The sequence below is a fragment of the Lagopus muta genome, chromosome Z (assembly GCF_023343835.1).
Source record: "Lagopus muta isolate bLagMut1 chromosome Z, bLagMut1 primary, whole genome shotgun sequence".
In the NCBI taxonomy this organism is placed as follows: Eukaryota; Metazoa; Chordata; class Aves; order Galliformes; family Phasianidae; genus Lagopus; species Lagopus muta.
This window is the reverse complement of record NC_064472.1, coordinates 25,494,979-25,522,507: the sequence shown is the minus strand read 5'-3', so window position 1 is coordinate 25,522,507 and position 27,529 is coordinate 25,494,979. Positions and strand designations below refer to the sequence as shown.

Here is a 27,529-nt window from a genome sequence, read left to right as displayed (position 1 = left end):
TTCCCTAGTTGAAAGTCTCCACATTGCTGTCACGTCATCACAAGTGAATGAAACGGACAGATCATCAGAGGAAAGTACAGAGGAATTAAGTTCGAAGCACAGACTTAGTGCCAGTGAAATCTTGGAATCTTTCCCTAGTGGTGAGTAAAATTTGATGTTTTTACATGTTCAGATTACTAAAGTAATTGATACAGGATTTCTTTTTGGAAAGTCTTCTCAGTCTGTGGCAGAATCAGTAGAAAATTATTTAATAAAAATTGTCTTTGGGCAGACATTCTGAGTAAATTGTCATATAATTTCATTGAAGTGAACTAACTGTATCCATTGCAGTTTTTCCATAACATATGTCTGCAATCAGCATTATTGAGTCTGATTTGTGAATCTTCATACATAGTATTTATGTTTTCTAATCTTTGTTGCTCAGCTGTGCAGCAAATGTATATTGCTGTGTAGGCCTTTTTTGTGGCAGACAATTTTTGTCACAAAGCATGAAAACCAATTTGTCAGTGGGATTGCTATTCTGGTTATTTCAACTGTATAAAGTACAACATAATGTTGTTGCAATAAAAGGCAAATGGAGTCCTGTACACTTGTGGAGCATGTTTACTAAAATGGCTGTATTTCGAAATATTTCATAATCGAAATACTAATGATTTTTAAGATAAGATTGTCCCACTTGTGCCATCCTGGCTTTGAATATTGTTTTCCACCAGCCTAGAATCCTTCAGCATTAGGTATTTACAGCATCCCGTTAGTAGCTGTAGGAAAGTGTACCCTTTGTTTCTGCAGTCAGAATATGCTTTGATACCTTTTTCTTGCATCCTCTTGGGATCTTATATGTTAGATGCAGAAATGAAGGAAGCTGAAGAATCACCTGAAGTTGATCTCAGTGCTTGCCCTATAGAAAAGGAAATTTCTGATGCCAGTGTAGACTACAAGGTATTGTAACTGATTTCTCTTTCATGTTGCACTTATCTCTCTGGGCACTGGGAATATGAGAGCTGTACAGATTTTTATGGAATATCTGAAGATCAGTCTAAAATCTAAAGCATAGGATAGGCACATTTCATCAAAGTCAGATAATTCAGTTTAGGAGAATTCACTGCAATTAACAATGAATTTATAAAAACATTTAAATAAAAACAAAACATAAAAACCATAATAAATCCAAGCACAGAACAATTTTCCTACCAGGCTTATAGAGCAATGAGTGTGGTGGCAGCCACAATGCTTTTCTATGGGCCACTTAAGATCTTGGTTCTCTGCTGTCATCATTCAATGCATCCATCCCTGTGGAGCTGATAGTACTCCCTCTACTCCCTCCTCCTATTCTGAGGATGATGAAAGTCTCATGCAATGACAGAGACCTCTGTTAATGCAAGGAAGACATATACATTGGAAGAACTTCATCCTGTGAATGAGCATATAACTTGCTTCAGAATTTTGAGTTAAGATAAAACAGAGCAATTAGAGACCAGAAGAGAAACTGCCCATTTTTCAAAGTCCTGTAGCTCTTAAAGAAATCTGAGGAAAAAGCAGAATCAAAAGTCAGTTCTGAGCAGAATTATAAATGGCAAATTTAAGGGAGCAGGACAGAGTGCTAGAGCAAGAGCGACATGAGTTAATGTGAAAGTAAATGGAAGTATAATTGTGTAAGGCTTAGATAAAATCACAAAAGCTGTAAAAGGAAGAAATGAAGAGAGAGGACATGAAATGAAACATTTGCAAGAAAAGGAGATAGATACATAGCATTAGTAGTGTCTGTCTATTTTTCCACATTTTTCGCAGAGGTGCATAGCAACATGGTGAGTATCGAAGATTACAAGTTGAAGCAAGGGAAATTCTGACTGTATGTGAGGAAAAAAATCACCACGAGGGAAGGGTAACCAAGCAGAGGCAAGTTGCCCAGAGAGGGTGTGGAGTCTCCATCTTTGGAGGTTTCCGGGATTTGACTGGAGAAGGCCTTGAACAACCTCATCTAACTTTCAAGCTAGTTTTGAGCATCAGTGGATCTACAGGGTCTCAGGCAAGCTTTTCCATCCCAGTTTACTCTTCAGGTCTCGACTGTTTGGGAAGCTGTTTTATCACATCTAACCGTGTCAAAATTAGATTGACCAGGAGGTGGCAGAGTGAGCAAACAAAACACTAAAGGTCTTTCAATGGCAGGGGATGTCCTCCAGCCCCTGCCTTCGGATGCTGTTTGTGTTGTGAGGTTGTGAGATGGCAGCACTGGGCTTAGGCAGATTGCATGGGCAAAGAGCCAGAAAGCCAGAGTGAAAGCCCCCAGCTCTGGGGTTAGGTGATTATATAATAGGAAGACTGTTTCCCACGCAATACTTGGGTGCCAAGTGGGTAGAAGTAGTACGTGGTCCCCATCTCATCCCCCTGCTCTTGCCTTGTGTCTCCTGGTGGTTGCTTGAGGAACATATGCAGCTTGCACCAGGATTTGAATATTGCACATCTCTGCTGCTTGTTATTGCAGGAGGGAGGAGGGGCAGATAGGTGGTATTAGCATTCAGCACAGGTTAAACAGCTAAATACATTGATCCTGACCTACCTGGGCTTAAAGGACACTGCTGAAGTGGTGTGATACTGTTATATCACTAGGTGACTTGGTTAAACCTTCCTTTTGCTCATACTTCCATTGTAATAATTGTAAAGTACTTGAGGTTGGTGGGAACATCTGGGTCCATCTGGTCCAACTTCCATTGAAGCAGAGACACCAAGAGCAGGATGCCCATGCCTATATCCAGACTATGTCCAGTCCTCAAGTGGTGCTGCCTTTAGGAGAGCGCAACAAGTGCTTGAATTAGCCTCTTGCTGCCTCTTAGCCATGACAAAGCTAGCTGAACCTTTAATCCTTATGCACATCTCCTCTGTTAAATTAAACAGGCTTTATGAAAACAAAAAAAGTGTAGAGTTGATCCCACACCTCTGTTCAGTTTTTGGGTCTTCATTCATGCAGTCTTCCTCTCTTCACCCACATCTTCTCCTCCTCTTGCTTCTTCACACTCCTCCTCTTCCCTGCCTGCTGCCCATCTTAGCAGTCCAGTGCAGGAGGGCCAAATTACTTTGTCCAGGTACTATATAGCATCCCCATTATATCCTCTGTCTGGTGGCAGAGCAAATTGTTTGGTTACTGCAGTAGTAAGTGGAGGAGGAGGTGAAGGTATGGGTACAGAAATATGAAGGGAGGTGATGGAGAGTGAAAGGGCTGGAGGGAATGTAGCACCTGGTGTTTCCTTTCCTCAACCACATCTTCATTGTGTTCTGGGGCTTGGACTTTGTTGTTTTCATTTCCAGTTATTGCAGTGAAATGGAGCAGCCTGCTGTGCTCTGTGGTGGGAAATGGGCTCAGAAGAGAACTTGGGAGAATCAGAGAAAGATCAAATATTCTCCAAACCCTCCTCCACTCCTAAAAAAAAAAAAAAGAAAAAAAAGAAGTAACAGAAATCATACAGGAAGTCTTTCCAGTGTAGCCTCAGAAAGGATTGTGTTTTATTTCTCCACTGTTTCACCTTATCTTTCTCGGAGGAGCTGTTTTTTGTGCAGAAAGGATTATGGGTGGCTTCACCCCATAAATTAAAAAAGCTTCCTAAGAAGAAGGATGGGGTGGAAAGTGTAAAGTGTCTGAGTGCACTGCAAGCCCAGCTGCAGTGGACAGCAGCCCTAATGCTGATAGGTTTCCCAGTGCACAGCATGTATGCAGTCCTTTTTCAGCTCCCTGCACACCAAAGGCACTCCCTGTAACCCACTAATGTAACTGCCATCAGCTTCTTGCAGTATTCATGCCTTGATTTCTGAAGATTCATGAGCTTTTTCATCATACTAAATGTAATCTAAACCCATTCTGCTCAATATACAGAAGTCTGGTTACTGTATTTCAAAATTGTCAAGTAAACAAAGAGAGAATGGAAATGTCTTTTTTTTGTGTAGCTTTAGTCACAAGAGGATTTAAATTGTGGATGAAATATTTTTGTTTTTACAGTTGTGCTTAGGCTCTCTAGTGATTTGCACGGAAACTCCAGTGTTGATGAATTATTAGTCTTCTTAGGTTATTGCTTCTGTCTTTTTTCACCTACTCACAAAAAGGTTTGACTCAGCACTGCATATAGCAGTGTGGATGTCTCCACTAGTAAAACAAAAAAATTCCTAGATGATACAATTGCAAAGTAAAGAACTAGTTTTTAAAGCAACATGTATTTATTTTAGGGAGGAAGTATGAGTCTCCCAGGATCTACAGGGACAGAGGTGAGTTTATTTAAACCCCAGACAGAGTGTAGTTAGTTAAGAGTGAACAAAACTTTGAAAATCCTTCTCTTTTGTTTTCTAGATTGTACAAGCAATCCAGAATCTAACTCGTCTCTTGTACAGCATACAGGTGACTACTTCACAATCAACTTTGTAGAGTAATTGGTTTTAGTAATTTACTTCTTAAGGCTTGTTTTCATCTTGCACTACTTTTAGTTGTTATCTCTACTGACTGTTGTACAAGATGTCTTACCATATATTTTTGCTCTTTGTCAGTGATTTGTTCCTTTAGGAACTGAATAATGCTTGCTTGGAGATCACTTTCCTCCCTGAGAGGAAGTATGTACAGTCCAAACGTCTAGGGAAGGAGTAAAATGATAGCTCATATTGAACTGATGTCATTTCATGTACGGATTTTGAAATTTAGATATAGATACAGATGTAAGTATTTTGTTTAGAATATTATCCTGGTGACTTCTAAACCACACCTAGGCCACTTATGTGACCAACCAACCTTCATAGATGTTTCAACATCAAGTCATTATTGTTTTATTCTGTAGAGCCTTAGTCAGAAGTGTTTGGCTCTTTCTGACAAGTTAGAACATTTTAACTTGTTTTTCCTTTGGTGCAATTTTGAATATCAATTTTAAAATGTTTATTTTTCAATATGTTTAACTTTTAAACCTTGATATTAGCATACTTCCTAGCAATCCCAGAAACTTGTGGATTAGAAATTAAGTGGAAGCAAATCAAAAGCAAAAAAAAAAAAACCAAAAAAAAAACTTGTAAATCAGGAAGAGTTTTGTAAAAATTGAAAAATAGATGGCTTAATACTGGCGGCAGTAAAGTAGGCTCAGAATTATGCCTTATGGTTTTGACTATGAAAAGTTGTGTATGCTGGCAGTGTAGGTGCAGAGAATCAAGCAGAGAATCCTATCATTGCTCTGTTCACAAAGCAGTGATCTAGTACTAGCAGGCCTGTTACTGAGAAAGAGCCAAGAAAAGTGGGAACTGCACATTGTGTAAAGCTAGAGTGGATGGCTTGGGGCAGTGGTGCTGAGGGAATTCTCTGGGAACATCTGCTTCCCATGTCAGTTCTCAAAGACCAACTGTGCACTAAATGCATTAGTAAGCCTAGGCTTTTCTTGCTTTTCTTTTAGATACCAGCAGTTTTATTTCATTTTTATAGTGGATATTGTCACAGTCTTTAGTGCAAGCCATGTCACAACATCCTTGTGAAGGATGACACATAGTGCTCTTGGTTGTGAAAAAAGCTACTGAAACTTTGAACCAAAACCATGACTACACTGCCAATTTCTGCAGCAAAGGTCAGGTGCATGTAAGGAGTAAGATGACCTAGCTGTCTTGGAAGATGTTTGTAGAACTGTTGTTAGTAGGACTAAACTGCTGCAGATTTACAAGGGGACCCTTATGCCTTGTGTGAGCTGCACAGGAAGCGGTGCACTTTTCTCTGTATGCACCAAATCTGTCTTAGGAATACTTTGCTGAGTGTTGCATTCCCTAGGCCAATGCTTTAATGCCCTCTTTAACCATGAAAGATTGTTTTTCCTGTGTCTTAACATCATCTGACAGAACAGGACCCCAACTGTAACTGAGGCATGCAGCTGTAGCCTAAACATTACATATTATAACACCAGCTGCAAATCAGAAGCCTTATTAAATGTGCGTGAAATGTTTGCATGCTTTTAGAAACATGCCTTGGAATAGGCATGAACACAGAGTTCTCTGCATGAGGGCGAAACATTTTTATATAATGTTTTTAAACAAAAATACAGAAATGAGCGGATGCTAATATTTAAACATTTGTGTTTGGTTTCATTGTGGTGTCTAGGCAGCATTAGCTATCCAGGACAGCCACAGAGAGCTCCATAGGTTACTCCTGCAAGAGAATGAGAAGACCAGTCGTAGCCATAGTTCTCGGATACCCCTCTTCCTGGAACCAGAAAAATACCGTAATTCAGAAAAACAAAGGGATGAGATGGCAAACATCAGCAAACTCCAGCAGCAGTTCCAACAAGAGCAGCAGCGCTGGCTGCGTGAATGCGAGCAGTGGCAGCAAGAGCAGGAGGTGAGGGCAGCCCTGTTGGAGCAGCGGGAGCGGGCCTGCAGCTGCCAGGAGGAGCTGCTGGAGAAGAGCCGCCAGGGCCTTGCACTGCAGTTGCAGGAGTTCCAACAGAGCCTGGAGAGGTTGCAGGAAGGACAGAAAGTGTTGGAGAAAAAAAGGGACAGTATCAGAGTGCAGAAGAAACTCCTCTGGCACTGGAAGCATGGTCTCCAGAGCAACCTGCTGCTGCCCACAGGGAGCCATGAGGTATGTTTTTCTCCACTGTAACTACATCCCTAGCTGCAGAGATGTAGAAATGTTCCCTGACAAATGGTCTGCCATGCCAAAGTGTCTGTTGGCTGATAGCACCATGAGGAAGTGTGTGGTTCAGGCATATCCCTAGGCTTGCTTTTGACTTTGGAGCCCCATGGGAGCCACAGTCAAACTGATGAGTGTTAAATTCAAGAGATGGAAGTTTGTGTTTTATTCTGCTTTACCAGAGTGTTTGCACCTTCTGGCAAGAATTATCATGCCTCTTGCTTTTTGTAGGAAATCATACTATTGTAAAGCCTAAGGCCTGAAACACTTTTAGTGAAGGTTTTCAGATACTCTCCTTGCTCCTGAACAGCAGTGCTGTCCCCAGTGAGGAGCAGAAACTGTAGGAGTAGGAATAGCCTGGTTCTCATGAAGCCTTATCTATCAGACCTGGCATCAGCTATATTGCTCCCCTGAAACAAGCAGCCCCTAAGGGAATTACCTTGGTACGTGGCTCCAACCTGGACAGTGAAATTGCTTGGAGATGGTCATTGATAGGTGATGCAGTTTAAAGCAGCTCTGAGGCTGCTTAAGCATTTCATACTGAAAATAGTTCTTCTTGCAGTGTATGAAGGAAGCTCTTGCTCCAGTGTTTAGAGTCTTGTTTCCATTACTGTTCTCTAAAGCACCAGAAAATCAAAAGAAGTCACCTGGATTCAAAGCCTGCTCACTCAAGCAGCTTTTTTTTCCCTGAGGTTTTCATTTTCATGAGAAAAATAGTAGAACCTTTCTTCAGGTCATCACCTCCCTACTTCTTCAGCTGGCAGCTAACCCATCTCAGGCAGTGACCATTCAGTGTCTAAGCTTGTGCCTGAATGAGAAGATGAAAAATTGGCCTCTGACCTCCTCCTTTTCATCCAGCTTTTGTGGCTATGGTGTGAACATTACTTTTCTATGTATTGCTCACACAACTCAAACAATGAAGCACCGTGGAGTAGTATAACATGTGATAAAACTTTGACTTATTTGGCCAAGCTTAAGAAGTGGATGATAAAATACAAGCTGAAGTTGCCCATCAGCTTTAATCAATGGGACTTTTGAACTCTTCTGAGGAGGGAAAGTTGAAGGATGACAGCCAGATGCAGGGATAGCCAGGAATGTCACAGACAGAGGCAAAATAATGAAATTCTCATTGTCACACAAGAATCACAAGAATCACAAGGTTGGAAACGACCTATAACATCATCCAGTCCAACCGTCTCCTCATCACCATTGCCACCACAAGCACTAAACCATATCACGCAGCACGTCATCCATACGCGTCTTGAACACTGCCAGGGATGGTGACTCCACCACCTCCCTGGGCAGCCATTCCAGTGCCTGACCACTCTCTGAGAGAAAAAGTTCTTCCTTATGTCCAACCTAAACCTCCTCTGATACAACTTGCAGCCATTGCCCTGTGTCCTGCTCGTTGCCTGGGAGAAGAGGCCAAATCCCTCTTCACCACAACCTCCCTTCAGGAAGTTGTACAGTGCAATGAGGTCTCCACTGAGCCTCCTCTTCTCCAGACTGAACAATCCCAGCTCCCTCAGCCGCTCCTCATAAGACTTGTGCTCCAGACCCCTCACCAGTTTCGTTGCCCTTCTCTGGACACGCTCCAGGGCCTCAATGTCTTTCCTGTAGTGAGGGGCCCAAAACTGAACACAGTACTTGAGATGCAGCCTCACCAATGCTGAGTACAGGGGGATCATCACCTCCCTGCTCCTGCTGGCCACACCATTTCTAATGCAGGCCAGGATGCCGTTGGCCCTCTTGGCCACCTGGGCACACTGTGGGCTCATGTTCAGCCGAGCATCAACCAACACCCCCAGGTCCTTCTCTTCTTCACACTCATCCAGCCACTCATCCCCAAGCCTGTAACGCTGCATGGGGTTGTTGTGCCCAAAGTGCAGAACTCGACACTTGGCCTTGTTGAACCTCATCCCATTCACCTCAGCCCAGCGGTTCAGTCTGTCTAAATCCCTCTGAAGGGCTGCCCTACCCTCAGGCAGATCAACACCACCTCCCAACTTGGTATCATCTGCAAACTTGCTGAGGGTGCACTCAATCCCCTCATCCAGGTCATCAATAAAGATATTGTCAAAGAGCCACAGGCTTAAAATAGTTCTTAATCTGTTGTTTCATTTGTGACACTGTGTTATGTGTAAGACTATCTCATATGTGTTTTAATTTCAAATAAACTATGAGATCTGAATGCACTTCATGCCCTGGGCTTTTTTCTGTTCTGCATTTTCCAATACCTCAGCAGCAGAGCTGGAGCAGGGAGGCTGAGAGCCAGCCCATTATTTTTGCCATCTCTCTGAGCCAGCTACCTAGCTGATTTTGGATGGCCAAACATCATTACTGAGAATTGCTGTGTTTTGCGAGGGGCCAAGACAAAGTATACCCAATTACTGCTGTTTGTTCCTGAGTGCATGGGGAATTCAACATGTTTTGATATTAGCTTCTGGGAAACGAAATCACTATATGTTATGAATCCTCATTTCTGTCTGACAGTTAACTGAAGTTATCCTGGTGTAAGGGTTCTTCTGGTGCTGGACAGAGGTAAAAATACTGTTTTCTTTTTTTTTTGTTCTGCAGATAATGGGACATGATCAGTTGGATAGCTTACGTGGTGAAAATGCATTCTACTTAAATGAAGCTGTAGTACACGTGTCTCTAAGTGGCCTCAACAGATCAGATTCTTCTCTTGTTTATGAAGATGTTGTGTATGGGCTGGGCATCTCAAACTTGGATATGGCAAGGACTTGTGAAAATCAGGTGGACCTCAGGGCCGATACTTCTTGTCAACCAGCATTGACCAATGAACTGTGGAAACCGACTGGCCCTTACCAGCAGATGTCTTTCTCCTGCAAAAGCAACAAGGATGCTTTTAATAATGGTAATTAATACCATTTTTAATAGTATGGGCAGAAAGAATAGTCCCAGGAAGGAAAGCAGCTTGGCAGTAGTGAAAGTAATCAGTTTTGTTAAAAAAAGTTGCATGCCATTTTACATTCTTGCTGAGCGTAACTGAGAAAATCAGTAGAACAAAGCACAAATATAGACAGCTTTTGCTAAAAATGTATCCCTATTCTTTGTTGGCATAAAGCTATGCTATCCTAGCAGTGCATTGCACTGAAAATTCCGTGAATTCCCTGGACTTAAAACCATGTTAATGAGAAACCCTAGTCTGTTTCTCTCTCCTGTCACACTGAGTCTAGTTTTGATCTTATGTGGCCTTTTCATTCATTATGATGAAAGTTGTAGAAAAGGACGTAAAAAAACCTTAGCATCTAGAAATCATTAAAGACAGTGGTATGCTTTTGGTGTGATAGCTGAAATGATCTGGTAGGTTTTTCCTGTACAACCAAGAGATTGAGGTGGCACAGGGCAAATCAAGACTGTAGCTGACTTGCCGCCATCTTTCTGAGCTGGTAGTGTGGGATGACTTCTGTCCCCATGCAAGCTGCACACTAATTAGGTCACAGCAAAGATCAGTGGACAGCAGAACTAAGTAGGATCAGAAGTTAAAAACATACGCAGGTGCAGTGGTTCTAATACTCTTAGGTCAAACACACTGGGAGGTCCTTGGTTAGAGAACTTGCTCCTTAGTACTTCTTGTAAAGAATTAAGCAGGCATCCACCACAGCCTTACTATAATATCATTCTTAGTATACAGATTGCCAGAAAAGCATTTTGTATTCAAAGCTGACTATTCTCATCACCACAATCAGCAAACAAAGCTGATTAGTAAAAGAGATGAGTATTTCTAAAAATGCTTAAATAATTAGTGTGGTGAAACTTGTTCTAGTTTCAGTGAAGCTGTCCTTTTAGTAACAGGTTAGCTAAGCTAGTCCAAATTTGAAAGAGAACACATATGTGGGTTTAAACCTCCCAAAAGTGGATTAGCTTGCACTGGCAAGTGTTCAAATGCAGGCTAACCAGGATGCTCTCTGCATTAAGCCCACATGAGAGTGTCTAGTTTAATTAAACTGGCTTGCATCGGTGTAATTGCACTGATTCTCAAATGAGCTGGTGGTGCTTCTCTGTGTAAAGATGCCCTTCTGGTAACTGGGCACCAGTGTAGTAGCCCCAGCAGCCTGGGGAGCAGTGCTGGCTACACACCTGCCTGAGAGGGAGGAGCAGCAGGCTAGCAGAAATCTCTCTGGCAAAGTCAGGTCTGTAAAACCTGCAGCTACTGCCTTCGCTGAGTCACAGAGCACTATTGGCAAAGCAGCACAGCAAATTCTTGTGGCATCTTGGTGGTGCAGGTTGTGTTGTGAAGCCCCCGGTGCGCCGCTAGAGCAGGAAAGAAGGGAACCTGCCCTGTAAGGGATCACATTCCACAGTCACATTTGTGACTTGGAGGATGACAAGTATGTCATGCAATGCATGAGTCTGCATGATTCGAGCTTGCTTCTGTCATGTATTTGGAGATGCCGTATGGGGAGCAGGGAATGAGAAGAATGCTGAGCTTCCTCCTGAATGACAGATGGCATCCGAAGCTCCAGCAAACTCTGTACATGGAAGTGAAGTAAATCGCTCATTTCTAAGCAATAGGAATCAAGCTGAATAGTGTAAACATTTCATACTAGGAAGCAGATTCCGTGTGATGCTTTTTGGCCATGCTTTTTCCCCAGAGAGTTTACCAGAGTTTAAGAAGTGCTTGTGGCTTTTCTTCCTGACTCCTCTGCAGGATAAAGTCAGCTCTGATTGCTGTGAATGGAAACCAGTAAGGATACAATGAGGAAAAAAACAGAATTTTAAAGTTAGTTGGAATTTTCCTCATTCTCATGTCAATAAAATGTGACATTTTATTTTTCTGCATTTTTCATCCAGCTCTATGCATATCATATGTCATCTTTCCAAAATCAGTCCTAAATAAGGAGTTAAAATAGAATTAAAAAAAAAAACAAAAAAAACCTGAGTATATCTTACTGAAAATAGCAGTGTATAGGTGACATACGTATCCAGATCTTGTATATAATAATTTTGTGCTCAGAACACCAATTTAATTTCTCAATTTTGATTGACTTCTGTAGAATTAGTAAGCATTGTATAAGAAGTCTGGTCTGCCAAAAAAATTGTAAATTATTTAATGAAAAACACCACCTGAACATCATGTTGAGGAGTTAATCATGATGCATTCAACTGTATGTTAAATACTATGCTGTTTAAATGGAAATAACTACATTCCTCCAGTGCATAATTTTCCGCTCATATTTTCTAAGGTAAGACATGTGTCTTTCCATAGCTAGCATCATGATTATGTATGATTGCTTTATGTGTATGGGAGTGAACTTTACTGAAGACCTTGGGGCAAGTTCCCACAAAGCTGAAACTGGCACAAGTACACTCACTAGAAAAGGTGTGTCAGTCAACAGGAGGAAAATGTGATTGAAAGAAAAACGTGTTAATGCTTTACACTAATGGTTATGAAATTATCTGCATGAAAGAAGACAAGTACTTTGGCTAATTAGGAATTGGGGAAGTATAGGTTTTGTGTCAGATCAGACTGAGAATTGAATAAATTACATCTTGCATGTAATTGACGTGTCAGGTTAACTAGCTGAAATCAGTGTCTAAACATTTACCTATGGACTCAGCTCTTTGATTTCAGGAATCAGTGCAATTTTAATTCTTTTAAGCTATGAAGTGAATGACATCGTAGTAAATAATATTGCCTTTCTTTCATTTCTTCTTCTTCTTTTTTTAATTATTCAGATCTTGTATCTACAGGAATATAGCTGAAAAGCAATAGGTCTGGAAAACTACTCAGAAACTTGATTATGGGAGTTTTTTTTCCCCAACATTTACAATTGTATTGTTTGAAAATGTGTGCATATATGCACACAAGAAAATGAAATAAGGTGACTGTAGAAAAAGAAACTGTTTATTGAAAAAAGTGTCTCCTAGTGTTGCAAAGTATTTAATTCTTAATAGAAAAAAAACAAAAACCTAAGCCAGTCCCAGAAACAGTGTGTAGTATCATTTTTGTCCTTTACAGGAAATCCCTTTCCTGTTCTTAAAGGTAGATTGTGCTAATTCTGATTGTCTGATTGGATGTGTTCTTAAAACGTTGGATGAGATTTATTTGCCATTGATAATATTTTAATTGAGGTTTAGAATAACACGTTATTTTTGGCTACCTAGACGTAGTCATAGCCTAATGATGTATAAAAGTATGTGAATGTGTTTGCAGCAGAGAAACTGAGAGTGGTGCTGCATGGACTTGGTTCTTTCCTTGTTGTCTCAGTTGATGTCAGAAGTTGTATAATGTAAAGCTGATGGAAGTGTGATAAAAATCTCATGCAAGATGCTTTGTACTACAGTGTTAAAAGCCATCTGAAAATGTACAAGCTGTTTCCCCATTGTTCCAAGTCAGCACAGGATTTTGGCAAGGGCTGGAGCACAGTAACTCAGGGCCTTATTCAAATAAGCATAGCAATTACTGCCAGCACTGGTGGTGGTTGGTGGGTTCCCATGTTGAGGACATTGTTGAATAAGATGACTTTAGTCAGTGGGAACCTGTTAAATAATGACTTTTACAAAAAACATCATCCAACAACATACAGTTCTGTGTATGTGACCGTTGTCAGTTAATTTCTGTGATTTTACTGCTGTGTGAGCTCCTTTTGAATACATTTGATTCACTCATTCTCTGAACTAATTATACTCTACACAGTGCATGTTTTACTGGTCTCGTGTTTCAACAGCATCCTTTGTAGCCAAAAGCATATCAGCCCTGTATTGCCTGTGGCATGGAAAGATGGGTTTTTTGCCTATTTTGATACTGTTTTTCCACTGTATTTCACAGCATTTGCATTGGTGGCTCTTTTTTATTTTTTGCTGTGCATAAAGAGTGAATTCCCCCAGTTCTTTAACCTGAGAAACAGAGGGAAACTCTTAAAAGCAGAGAGTGGCATGACTATGAATCTCTGGGGTTTTCAGAAAGCCTCCTGTGCAGATGTGGTGTTTTATTTTAAAGTCTATTTTAAACTTTCTGTCTTTTAATTGAGTAAATGTAAATCTGGGAACATCCAATTAATTCTATATTAAGAAACTGCCTTTTGTATACAGCTTATTCTTTCTGCTGTTAACATGGGTGGCTGCATAGGTAAGCAGAGGACACAGCCCACTTTGTGCTCAACTTTATTATTAGAATAAAATGCAATGGAAATATGTAAGAATATGTAACTGAGTAACATCAGCACCCATATCTCCCAGGTTCTAAATCACCTTGATTTAACAGAAGAAGGAAGAACTTAATGCTGCAAGTGTTAATGGGAAATTTGTTTCCTCTTTGTACCACAGAATGCTGAGTTTCGTACTCTGCCATTAGATATCAGTATCTGTGGGATACTTGCTGGACATGAATCACAGGGGAAGTATTTTATCCTCTTGGGAGTAACACTGCCATTTGTTTAAAGCAGATGGCAAAAGAGATTAAATCACATGGCAGTGTGATACTAAAGTGAAAAGTATGTCACTGTATGGCATTTGCAATTAGTGCATTTGAAGTAATGCTTTTCAGCTCTGCAGTATTAGGGTTTTGTACTTACGTTACTAGTTTTCTCATCTCTAAACACTTCCCATTTCTGAATGTGACCGCGGTAAGTGCAGTGGTATTGCATAACCTTTTAATTAAGTCAGTTAATGATATTCTGTTTTTATTCTGTATGCTGATTTAAGTACAGATTTTCCTCTGTAATGCCTGTCAGATTTTATTCTGTTTAACATCTTCTCGCTTATAACTCATTCATTAGGAGGGAGGTTTAAAATAGTGCCATGTCTTCAAGGTAATGAAAATAGAGTGGAGGTTGTCCATCCTGTCTTTTGAGGTACCACTGGCATTGGTGTATATGTGTACTCAGGCATGCCTTGCCTGCAGAGTTCATAAACAGCAACAGAATGATGGCCAGATTTTTCTCAATTTGCTCCTAGTTGTGGTTCCAGCAATTTCAGCACAGTGTTTTTTGAAACCAGTGGAATTACTGGCATCAATGAGATGCCAGTTCGTTTGGAATGAATGGTTTGGACCCTCATCTCTTATGAACAGATCTATTCTTTACTTAAATAAGGTTGCTCCAGTGAATCTGGATTTCAAGAACCTGTGAGGGGGAAAGGAGCAAGTTTTGAAGCAGAACATGTGGAGGGAGTCCTTTGCTGAGGACAGCTCTTTCTGTTTTGTAGTCAGGCAGGTGCCATTCAGGGCTGTACAACAGAACCTCTGCAGGGGAAAGGGTGATCTCTGAGGAAGAGCAGTCACAAAACAATAGAGCCTTGCTAATTGATGTTTGATGTCAAGAAGGTACCCTGGGAGGTCCATGTTTTCAATAGATAATATGATCTGTGGGTGGAGGCCTGGTTAGGTGTCCTGCTTTAGTACATTAAAAATGTTTTGTATATGTTTTTGTATTGCAGTTAGAGCCTGAAGTAGATGCACAAGTATGAATAAATAATCCATCCTAATGGCTGTGAGAAGCTGTTTATAAATGATAAAATTTTGCAAGATAGTGAGTATGCAAACACACCCAGGAAAATCATGTAGCTGAATCACCAATTGTGTCTGGCTTATTTTGAAGAGGACAATCTCATTTTAATTATTTAGTATAGTGCTTTACATATTCCAGGAAATGGCCTGTAGCATGGTGTGTAAAAGTAATGAAGCCTTAGTAATATGAAACCTCCTTAGCAGCATCTGCTGTTAAATATTTATTGAGAAACTGGGGAAGATTGTCTGTCTGTCTTCTACTGGCATTCATCACAGGAGCACTCAGTTGCCTTCCACATAAATTACATTGGCATTGGCCAAATTGCTAGAGGAGATTTGACGGAGTATCTTGTTCTGCTTCCCCAGATGCTGCAGAAATTTCTCCTTTGGGTGCAAATTTTTGGTGGAGCAGTAGGGAGGGAGGAATCTAATGCTGCTATGAAAGGTGTTTTTAAATTTAATCTAATAGGAAGATCTCTGGCAGTAACCTGTTGAGATTCCTTGGTGTCTGTCCCTGGAAGCGTGATCTAGTGCTAGAACATGAATGCTATAAAAATAAATGCAATTTGGCTTAGGGTCTGTCATGCAAAAATCAAAGAAACCCACGTACCTTTAAAAGTTGTTGAATATATTCTTGGTTAAAGAATATATGACAGAGCAAGGATGAAAAGAAAGGTGCTTTTTTTCTTTTAAATGAGTTTGAGAATGACATGATAGTTGTTGCTGACAGCAAAAACTGCAGAGAGGCTGTCTCCCATGCAAAGGAGCTTGCCATTGCAGCACAGCAGTAGGGTTGGAAATTTTAGCCTGAATCTCAAATTGAAGGAGGAAGGTATTTTTAAATGTAGCATCACTTTTTCCTACAATGGGGAAATAGCCTGATTAGTGCTGGAATGAGACCAGGGCAGAGCTGCAGCATGAAGTGAGGGGATGGGAAAGCACTGGAAGGAGCGGACCAAAGCAGCATCCCAGGATAATGCTGCAGAACTACAAAAAAACTTGTAGGAAAGACAGTGTGGAAGGAGGTGGTGATGAATTGAGATGTACAGGTGGAACCAGAGCTGTCCATTGCAGTGCTAAGCAGAAGCAGAAGAAAGGCAAATGGACATGAGTATATTCTTTTTACTTGAGAAAAGCACTTTGCTGGAGAAATGAAAGCACATGCTTATTTGACAATTGTGCTTTACTCTAGCTTTAATGTATGGTCTTCCCTTCAGCTTTTATGCACTGTTGTTGCAGCAGTTAGATGTTCACAGGGTGCTGAGCGAACAATTGAAGATGGCATTGATTTCAAAATGTTTGATCACACCCTGAAACTTCCCATGCTTACAATGCAGGACTTTTAGAACGTGCATCTGTTCAATTTTTCCTCTGTTTTTTTTTTTTATTAATTGACTGCAAGAAACAAATGTCAGTGTGTATACTTCCTGCTAACTCAATTAAGAACAGATAAAAGTGGCTGAATTGAATTGCGCTTAAAAATTAGCAAACATTTCCCTGACTTTTGAGCTCAGTGGAGACCAAGTATCTCTGTGACCATCTGTTAAGAGGCTTCTGTCAGATGCTCACTCATAGCAATGCCTGTATTTTTTCTGTATTAATCACTAAGTAGGAGCCTCTATTAGAGGGTACAGATAGCATGTAATTGATTTGAAACAAGTGCTTTGCCTTATTTTTGCTTTTGCAGCAACTCTCTATATTGGCTTAGTATTCTCACACCACTTACTCAGAATTTTTACATCGTCAGCCTTAAAGAGTGAAAAAAAAAAAAAGATAAAAAAAAGATGGAGCTGGCTTGTTGTCAGGAAACTGTTATATAAAGCCAAGGTGATTAGGTGGAGGCTTCAGAGTGTTTTATAATGACCTCTCCCTCCAGCTTCTGTTACGAAGCAGTGCCCTCCTGTTACTTCAGGAAAATGTTACCGAATTTGAGAGCACAGTTTCTTTGTATTGCACCTGAGAAAGTGGCCAAAAGCGAGAGTCAAAACCGTGTTTTCCAAGGTCTTTGATTTAATGCTTATTTCAAAGCAAACTTGAAGTTTTTTTTTTTTTTTTTTTAAGGCAAAACACAACACCATAAAATATGAAGTGAGGTTAATCAGCGCAGTAATGCCTGTCAGTGGTAACAGAGAGCTCAACAGAATAGTTTTGATGTGCAAATGTCCCATCTTGCTTCAAAGGGAGTGAATTCCTGTGCCAGAGATGCTGTTTTTCTCAGTGCTAATGCTGTGTCTTTGGGAGGAAAGGAGAAGCTTCATAGCAATGTGTTACTCGTGGGGTGCAAACGTGTGGGCTGGCAAGGAAAGCATGGGAATTTGCTGGCTGGTGGAAGAGAGGTGAGCTGGTTTCATCTGCTGTCAAACTGTTTCTGTCTGTAACTTTCTCTAACAATTCTCCAGCAAGTATTCAAGTTGGAGCTTTTACTTTCCTGGCTGCAGATTGTAGCTTCAGCTGCTGGTCATGTGTCTTCTGCAGATCATGGGGTCATGCAGACCAAGAGGAGATCGCTGCAGATCACCCAGTATGTCTGCATGAGGATCTTGAAGGAGGAGGCTCTAGGTGTTTACCTGTTGCAATCATTTTTGTCATCAGTTGGATGGATGTCTGCCTCTGCAGAGGTGCAAACTGTGGCCATGTCAGCATAGCAGCGGCTCTGTGCAGGCAGCTGGTGCCATTCCTTGTGATCCTCTGTAGGAAGGGTGTTCTTAGGGTTTTATGGTTATTCTCTCTTGATCACTTGAGTGCAGCTGTGTTTAATGAGCTGGAAAAGAAGTAGATCAATAAAACATGTGTTCATTGTTAGCAAAATACCTGTTGGACCATGTGTGCGTCCGTAATTGACCAACTAATGCTTCAAAGCTTAGCACAAAGACAGTTTAATAGGGAATTCATACCTAAATAAATTAAGATTAAGCAGAAGCAGACAGCTGGCAGGCAGTGCGCTCTGCCAAGGTGGGACTGTGAGCATTTAATGTACAAACAAGTTACAATTTCATGTCAGACCTATTTTTAAGTCTCTCTTATTGATGTGCATTAAAGAAATAGCATGCCAAGAATGGTTTAGAAGCTGTGTGCTTTAAATCCAACACAGCTAATAACATAGCTGTGTATGGAGGTTAAAACTTAAGTAATTTTGACCTATGGCATGATATGAACTTGATGTTAGAGAAGTTACCACTAATAGTGTCTGAGACTGAGATGCTTTTAAATATTTTCTTTGATATAACCTTGCTATAGATACTGTTTTGAGCAGTAATAAGAGAAGAGGGCTGAATTGTCACGTGCCCCAAAACCTGGGGCTATAGGACAAGCATCAGAGAAAACCAGAAAAGCAAATGCCATTGTTTTACTGCACTAAGAGCTAAACAAAGAACAGGAACAACTTCTCTTGTAATATCAAAAATCCAAGGAATCGACATGAAGAGGAGTTACAGTTCAGATCTTTATCATCAGAGGCTTTGGATTCTTTTTGTTCTCAGTCTCCTAACAAAATAATGCACCAAAAGGTGATGAGACTAATTAATCTAGAATCCAGTAAAGCCTAATTGGTCATCTACCTTTTGTGAAAAGACCTCTGATTCATGAAGGTGCTTGTTTGCCTGAGAAATGCAGTTACTGCTTTTTCCTGTTAGGATTGGTTACAAGTAAATAGAGGCATTAACATTCTCGGATTGATTTCCTGCCTTACTTATTGGGTTGAGGAATGAATTAGGCTCCTCTTTCCATGGTAACTTCAAGGTCAGAATATTTTCCCGGTGTTTGCTGAGAGCTGGAGTCTTGGTCACACCGTGGTGAAGGGGTGAGATGTCCCTGCAGGTTAGATGTTGCCGCATGTTGTTCAGTGGGAAATTCATCACAAATCTGTCACACTAAAAAAGTAATCAAAACCGATCACAAGTGTTGTTTGCTGGGAGGAAAGGGAAGGAGGCTGAGATGCTTAGAGTTCCCTGGAAAATCGGCTCTTGCAAAGGAATCAGGGTGGAAACCTCTGGGAGCATTCTTACAAAGAGCTGCCCTATTGTTGCTGAAGGACACTTCCAGAGGAGCTTACAGGAGCTAGCCTGCCATTTGCTGTTGAACAGTGATGGCAAATAGGAGTCTGTTTCCCGTGAATTCCGTTGGATATCCCAGTCCTGGTGGAGTTAGCACTGTTTTTTAGGTGTCTGCCTGTGCTTTGCATTATGCATGAGTGCCCGAGGGAGTGGGGGATTAAATACAGCAGCTCTGCCATTTCATATAGCTCTGGCCTTAAGTTGATGTGTCAGCTGTCAGTCCCGATGAACTTGGTATAAAAACTGGTCATTAGAAAGAAATGGTAAAACCAAGACGTAACTCTATTCTGTTTTTTGTGGTTTTTTTTTTCTTCTTTATCCACAGATGAATAATTGATTTAAAAATCTTTAACATGTTGCTCAAAGTGGCACATCTCTTTCTTTGTATAATGACAGTTTGTTTTCTAAAGAGGGCCAACATATGACACAGGTCTCTGAAGGTCATAACAAATTCACTCAGTGCATTTACTGTTTATGCAATATAGTCCATGTGATGAGTTCCCTTTTCTCTTCCCCTTTTTTCCTTTCTTTTTTTTTTCCCCTCTTTTTTTTTTTTTTTCCTTTGTTCTCTTTTGAAAAGCACTGAGCCTCCAACCTGTGCTGACCTTACAACTGACTCAGTTTGGGCCAGAGACTTTCTCAGATCCTTTGCAATGTGACTTATCCTGTGATGCTGAAAAATTGGGGTCAGAGCTGGAAGAGAAAGGGCTTTCTATTTAAAACACAGACACTTGAGCAGGGATTGCTGCCTGAAGTATTTTCTAGCACCTTGTTAACATCATCCCATCCTCCCTGTAACATTCACTGTGGGCACCCCAGGCTTACCTGCAGAGCTCTTGTCCTCCAAGGGGGAGAGGTGAAGGAGAAAATCTGTGGCATTTATTTGATGTGGAAATGCTTACATCCTGTGACAACAGACAGAAGGTGAGAATCAGTGTGACTAATAAGGTGTTTACTTGGCTTCCCACCACCAGTCTCTGACCCTGTGTTTGTTTTGGTATGTATTGATCTCAGCTTTGTGCAAATTACTATTGATCTCAGCTTTGTGCAAATTCCATTGCTTTGTCTTTCACCTCTAAGTGGTTTGTGCTATGCCAGTCATCCTGTCTTTTGGTGTTACAGGAAGGGTAGGATAAGGCAGTTAGCAAGTAGAATGCCACATTTCTCATTTCCTGGATCATGTTTTAAGCCAGGAGCTTTTGGTTCTCTGCATCGGAGACCAGGCCCTGATCTGAGAACTCAGGTTCTCCCTGGAAATAATGTGAAAGCTGCCTCACAGGCTTGTGTTGTTATTTTTGTTGTCTAAAAATATACGTTATGGTCATAAAGTCTTCTTTGCAGTTGCCTGGTACCTGGCCTCATTGAGCTGGAGCTATGCAAAAAACAAACAAAAAAAAAGAAGTGAAGAGGAGGCTCATCAAAGGCAGATGGTCCTTACTGGCCCAGCTCTAAATCCACTCCAAGCCATGGCTGCCCATCACAGCACTGCAGAGAGGCCGGGCTTTGGTTCCCCAGTGCCACTCTGACTGCCAGCACAGAGTTTCTGGGCAGTCCCTTACCACCAGCAGCCCCTTCACCTGTGGCTTATCACTGACAAGCCATTCTCTCTGCTTGCATGACAAGCTGCATTGCCTCCTGCCAGGCAGCCTGCAGTGTGGCACCCATAGCAGGATGAGGCTTCAGCCGGGGGATGCTGTTCCTTGGTGAGGAAGAGCCTGGTGCATCTGAAACTGTTCCCTTCCCTCGTTTGCTGGAAAAGCAGATCCTTTCCACCTCACCAAAGTGTGTATCAACCGTGATGGTGTCTGGGCTGTCATTCCCACGGGGTCACAGCATCACGGAGATATTCCCCTCCAGATATTCTCAGAAAGTCTGAGAAGCTCAGTGCCGTGACCACTGTCCTGGAGAGCCTGTTCCAGGGCAGTGTTCCACCCAACCACCTTCTGGTGAAGAACATTTTCCTGATATCCAATCTGAAACTCTCCTGTTGTTCAGGTTCTTAGAATGCAAGGGCTTAAAAATAATAAGAGAATAGAAAAGCAACTAAACTGCCAATAAATCACTTATTCCAACGGTGACTGCATGTGATTTGTTTTTCCAGAACATTGTCAGCTTTCATTGCTTAGCTCTGCCGTTTAGCATTGTACCAGTTCATGAGAAATGGCTTGGAAACAGCTACTGCTTTAATTGGTGAAGCAATTACTGTTTAGTTTTGATGGTAGAAAATAAACTGTGTGTAAGGTGTTTCTCTTTTCTTTTCTAGGTTTCTTCAAATTTGTAATTAGGCTTCTCCAATTATGTACTTCATAAACTTTGGAAGAAGATCTTTCACATAAATGCTTACTGCCTGATATTTTTATGCATGTAACTTTGTTAAGATGAACAGACTCACAGGACTTGAAAGGAATATTAATGTGGGCAAAATTACCTTCAGTACAAGCATTCAGAGATTGAGAACCTTTCACTCTTTTTACTAAATAAATAAAACTGAAGCATCCAGCTTGCATAAAGACAAGCAGGTGTTAGGATATTTCTGGTTTCTGGAATCTGAGTCAGCAAATTGTAATCTTTTTCTAATATGGCTATTAAAAAAAAGTGCAGATGTCAACTAACAAAGCTAAGCTGTTTGAGTAAGGGAGTCCAGTCCTCCTGTATTACATTCTGCAAATCCAGAGTAGTGCACCTGCAATCAAAAATTACTGTGGATTTTCGCAGAGACTAAAACTCGATCACTTAAATCCAGTGTAAAACAATAAAAGGAGGGGAATTTAGGCTGCATTTTCTTGCATTCTGTGTCACCCTGGTACTGACCAACCACTGATGATATATAAATACCTTGGCCTGGCACCTGCCCTGCAATCTCAGCAGCAGGTACTGCCTACGTACCGCTTGCACTGGAGTGAAGTACTGGAGGCTGTTTGCTCTCAGGTTATCAGAGTGGAGAACATACTGAAGGCAGTGCAGCAGAACAGTTTGTTCTCATACACTGTCCCACAGCTGACTTGCACTGCTCCGCATTCCCAGTGGTAGTGAGCAGCCTGAGTTTAGTTAGCCAGCAAACTTATGTTTCCATGAATTTAATAAACGAGACTGATGAAAGCTGCATGCATCTTGGGAGAGCCAGCTGTGGGCAGGTATCATTGTAAATCACGATCATTTAAGAGTGACAGTGAGTAAGAAAAACAATTATCTTCTTTATAAGAGATTTCCTTTGCACACAAGAGAGAAGGGATGAGGACAGAGGTGGGCACAGAATGTCTTTGTAGCTTCTGCATGAGTGACAGAAGGCTCAAAGGACCCAGTGCTGGGTTTGCTTGCTTCTGATGTTACCTGTGATGGCTGTTGCATGCATGCTGCTTCCTCCTGTGGAGTTGTTTTTCCAAAGCCCTTAATCCTATGTAGTAGCAGAGGTTGGTTGGGTTGGTAATGTATTAATTAGAATGGTCCAAGTATTGCAGTTTGTCTGTCGCAGGCTTTTCTCATACCTAATATGATGATATATGCTCCCTTCTCATGCATCTTGTTCATATGGGAAATGTTGATTTGTAGAAACAAAGTTGTAGAAGAACTAACTTCTGTAATGTAGTTCCTGATGTCCTGAAATCGCACTGAGAGAGAATTCAACCATGTGGGTGCTTTTTGTCGTTGTTGTTTATTTACTTGTTAGTTAGTTAGTTAGTTTGTTTGTTTTTTCAGTAACTTACAGATGATTGCAAAAGCGTTCAGAGCTCTGCAGGAAAAAAAAAAATAAAAATGCCTGATTCTCTGCATTTGTAGGAGAAAATTGGGAAGATAACAAATGAAAGGTCCTATAAAATAATTTCGTAGTGCTTGGGTAGAATTAATATTTCCACAGCTAAAGAACTGAGACAAGAATAGAGTAAGTAGTTTGCTCAAAGAAATAAAGATGAAATTGGTGGAAGAAGCTGACTAGTTACATATCTGTTACAGACTGCAAGTGCAAGTCAAGCAGTCTCTTAACTGGACTTTGCTCACTTTCACATCCATAAGAAAATAGTCTTGCAAACATAATTCTATGTAATGATGGAAACTATATTAGTTTAATAACTGGATTATCTTACTAATAAGGGTACTGATTATCTACGGTATGTTTCCCTCCAGCCCAAATCTGATAGTCTGTATACATTTTCACTAGTGTGCTTCTGGATGGCAAAGTAAGGATGTAAATGTCTTTTGCTGTAAAAATAGTGAGACCGATTCAAGCTCTTTCATGACAGTGGAAAGACTTGAACAGATTTCAGTAGTTTTGAGCATGCTATTTCTCACCAGTCTTTCATATAATTGAATAATACAGGAGTGTTTTTCCTTCTGGACAGATGTGACTTTCTTGGAGATGGTGCTTTAGCACATCGCTAATCAAAAAGTCAAAATTTGCTCTTAGTGGTTGCATGGGCATAAAAGATGTGTTGTCAGATGTCCTCCTCTTGTTTCTTACAGATTTAAATGCGTCACAGATCCAGGGTCCCCAGGCAGACAGTCCAAACCATGGATCCATTCAGCCGCCACGAGTGGAAGCGCTGCTGCTGAACCACCAGCCTGAGAGCCTGCAGGATGCAGAAAGTGGAGATGGAGGGGAGGAAAACATTGTTTACCTCTGATGGCTCACTGTCTAATTTCAATAGCACTTTGGAAATATAATTGTGTTTGGTTTTCTAAATATTTGTAGTTACTCTCTGTATGACCAAGTGGCTTTAAGGATAGTATTTAATACCCAATGCAAGATTTTCCCAATGATAAATATAACAATTAAGTTATTTTGGAGCCTTTTTTATGATCTTTAATTTATGATGTGATTTCAAATGCTTTGCAAGAAGCAGTGGGTAGCAAGGGAGATGTAGCATTTTGGAATTACAAAGATGCCACCAAGGGCGATGAATGTGACTGTTCCATTTCTCTGGAGTCTTCTATTGGAAAGGGCAAACTGAGAGAGATGAGCCTACTGTTTGGGAATTCAGGGTATGGATCAGTAGCCTTCTAACTATAGAGTTACTATGTGAAAAGACAGCAACTAGTGAGTTATAACTATAATCTCTTCTGAAATGCGCTATGTATCCTTAATTATTGGGCTGTTTTTCTTATCCCTTGGCTCTGCAACTGCTTAGAAGGGGATGTTTTTTATGGTATCAGTGTAATTGCTAGTAAGTGTTTGTTTATGTCCCAGAGCTTATCACCATTTTGGTACTATTGCCAAGCTCTGTGCAGAGATGCTGTTATGTCAGTTTGTTGTTGTGTTATAACTTATTTCAGTATGTGCATTAAAATTTAGCGGATGAAACTCCACTGTTCAAAGGAAGAAATAGGGGATAAATAGAATCATAGAATCGTGTAATCATAGAATCATAGAACTGTAGAATCATAGAATCATAGAATGATGTGGGTTGGAACTTACAAGCCACCTACTTCCAACCCTCTTGCCATGGGCCGGGCGGTCTTGCACTAGATCAGGTTGCCCAGGGCCCCGTCTAACCTGCTTCTAGAGGAAGGGCATCCACAGCTTCTCTGGGCAAAATAGTAGGCTTTCAGTTTAACTGATCCCATTGGAAACTGCTGCTTTCCCGTGTGGGAGCCAGCTAGCTTCTTGTGTTCAGGTTCATGGGATCATCAGCATTAGGTAGTAGGAAACGGGGCCTGTTTTATACCTTCTTGTCTTTCAGAAATGTCTGTATAGTTTCACTGAATTTAATAAATGCTCCATGCCTTTCTGCAAAACTGTAACTCTGTTGCAGTGCTGGGTCTTCCAAAGAAATTTGAAAACAGGAGGAAAAACTTAAATCCCCTTGTCCACTTCCTGTGTTGGTGCAGTGCTGCCAAAACTGCATTCCAGGCACCTCCGCTGGTAAAACCAGGAGCAGGCATGTCCTGCAGCAACATGGAAGGAGCACAGCTGTGCTGCTCTGGGTTAGCTCCTGGCTTTTGGCACAGGGGAGTGCAGGGTTGTTTGTATAGATTTGAAGGCTTTCTGCAAAGCTTTGCATTGTGCAAGATCTGCAAGGAGCACAAGCTTGGATAGCAGATGTTTGTCAGCAAGGGTTTCTTGTTCGTGGAGGCTTCTTTTCCAAGGCTGTTGTGCTGTTTGAGAACATCAAAAGCAGTGCTTTCTGAGTCATTTCTCCCTGTGCTGTCAGAATAGTGGTTGGTTGATGTCTTGGGCTAACAGTGGAGCAACCGACATTTCCTGTGAATAGATCTTGGTTCCCAGATGCTGTTAACTGGTGTGCCAGTCTCACTGTGGAAAGATTGGGCCTGCAAGTGTATTTTTCAGTTTCAGTTTCCAGTCTTCAAGGCTCCTACTCACCTGCACTGCTTTGGTATCTATGTATGAGAAACAAAACAAAACAAAACAGCAAAGCACCATTGTAGAATTTCAGAAGGTGCTTTATGTGCTTTCTGTTTCACAGCTAGACTAAAATTAGAAGGTAAATTCAGCCTCTTGTTAGAGATCTTGCAGACCACAGCCTCGCTTCACTGATCATCAGTGGAGATGGGGCTGCTGTCTGCACAGCTTTTTTAGCTTTTGCTAAATTTCTGAACAGGCATCTCAGTTCCTGGGATACAGCATGTCTTGGGATAAGCACATTGCCCCACTGGGAGTTTGGGAAAAATTAAAAAGTTTCCTCCACAGTTGCTCATTCTGCTTTTTATTATGCCTCTACTGCAACATCTGGTGCTGGTTGCTGTCAAATCCAAGCTGCTGGATGGATAGCTGCTGTCCCAAACCAGTGTGGGAATTGCCTTGTAAGTGGCAAGGAAAGAGAGAGAAAGAGAGGATTCTGCTTCTCTCATCAGTTTTAACTGGGGGGCTGGGAGTTCAAAAGCCACTGACCAGGACTTCAGCTGTTGTGCAAATTTCTCAAGTCCCCTAATATCAGACAGCATCTTATTTTGCTCACCTGTGTTTACAGTAAAACTTAAGGCACTTGGGGAAGGCAAAGGAAACAGGTGGCTTCTAGATTTAGGTATTTTAATTGTATAAGATGTTTAAACTACAGATCAGTATGGTCTCGGCAGGTGTTCTTTATAACAAGATGTATTATGAACCCCTGAACTCTGTCCATTATTCAGGCATTTGTTAATACATTGCAGAATTTAAATGAAGCCCCAGCGAGACTCGATCATTTTAGGGGGTTGCACTTTCAGTCACTGTCAGTCATGTATTAATGATTCCTACTCTTTTCTAAATAGAAATATATATTCAGAAGTACTTTCTACGCCTCAGCTTCTTTATTCTCCTTTGAAATGGGTATATTCACATGGCCTGTTGTATTTTTTTCTAACTCTTACTGCATATTGTGCTTGCTTTTTTGATATGCTTGTCAAGACATCTTGACTGTGAAAGCTCAAAATTGAATTTAGTCATTTATTTTTGTGTTGAAATTAAAGAAACAAGTGCTTTACTGCAAATCTCCACTACACTGGGCTTTCTCTTTGTTCCTTTTGTTTTTGTTAATGCTATTCCATCCTTAACAAAGAGGGTTTTCTTCACTATATGCCTAGACTTTGTCCCACACTTCCTCCTTGATATTGCAGGATACTAGTAGTGCTGCCATATTTCATAGCTTTAGATTTTAACTGAAGTTCACAACAAACCTTTCTTCGTCAATTTTTGTAAGATGGTAAACAAAAGGTCTCAAGCTTACAGCGAGCTGAATCAACAGCTTTAGATTTGTGCACTCAGTTACTTACAAGATGAGGCCAGAGTAGAGCAAGTGCTTGGATGTTGTTTAGAGTGCTAGGGTAAACTCAGCTGCAGTTTTAGAGACTTTTCACTAAGCCAGTCCATGCACAGATGTGATTTTCAAATGTCCAAAATAAATACAGATTAGGCTCTCAGCAAAACTCCTCGAAGATTATTTATAAAGATTAATTCTAAAAAAAAAAATCTCTTAATGTTTGCAACATTAATCATTTTGCTTACTGTGACCTGTTGGCTGCATTGGTTTGTATGCTGTCCATAAAAAAACTAGCAAAATGTTTCACTGCATCTCAGTTAAGTTGATGCAAATTCTGTAGTAACGTGCTGTACTGTTAGTAAAACCATGTTTGTGGAGTTGTCTGTTCAGAGAATAATCACGAGGCTGTGCTGTGATCAGTATCTTTCCTGGAAATGCCAGTGATTGAATTCTGAATGCAGGCAAAAGTTGCTGATGAAGCAGTTCTCCGTATGCATTTGATGACAAATGGGGAAATAACATGACTTCTCAGATACCTTCTAATTAATACTCTGTTTGAAAAGAATTGCAGCCCCAAATCCTTCCAGACAAGAGTTGTCAATGTTCCTGTTTTATGTATGAGGTAGAAATGGCATAGGTTATGGGGCATCAGCATACTGTAACAGGTTGGATGTCTGCT

The 27,529-nt window shown here is 40.9% G+C and overlaps 1 protein-coding gene across 6 annotated transcripts in view; it reads left to right on the top strand.

The window, feature by feature from the left end:
* Window positions 1-26,581, top strand: part of ARHGEF28 (Rho guanine nucleotide exchange factor 28) — a 131,261-nt gene extending 104,680 nt beyond the window's left edge. For all 6 annotated transcript variants that reach the window (XM_048930809.1, XM_048930808.1, XM_048930807.1 and 3 more), the window contains 7 exons: window positions 9-140; window positions 845-939; window positions 4,213-4,251; window positions 4,334-4,381; window positions 6,104-6,583; window positions 9,212-9,512; window positions 23,618-26,581. In XM_048930809.1, the coding sequence (XP_048786766.1) occupies window positions 9-140; window positions 845-939; window positions 4,213-4,251; window positions 4,334-4,381; window positions 6,104-6,583; window positions 9,212-9,512; window positions 23,618-23,778 (1,256 nt within the window). In that variant the 3' untranslated portion in view covers window positions 23,779-26,581. The remainder of the gene's footprint in view (window positions 1-8; window positions 141-844; window positions 940-4,212; window positions 4,252-4,333; window positions 4,382-6,103; window positions 6,584-9,211; window positions 9,513-23,617) is intronic.
* The last annotated feature ends 948 nt before the right edge of the window (window positions 26,582-27,529 follow it).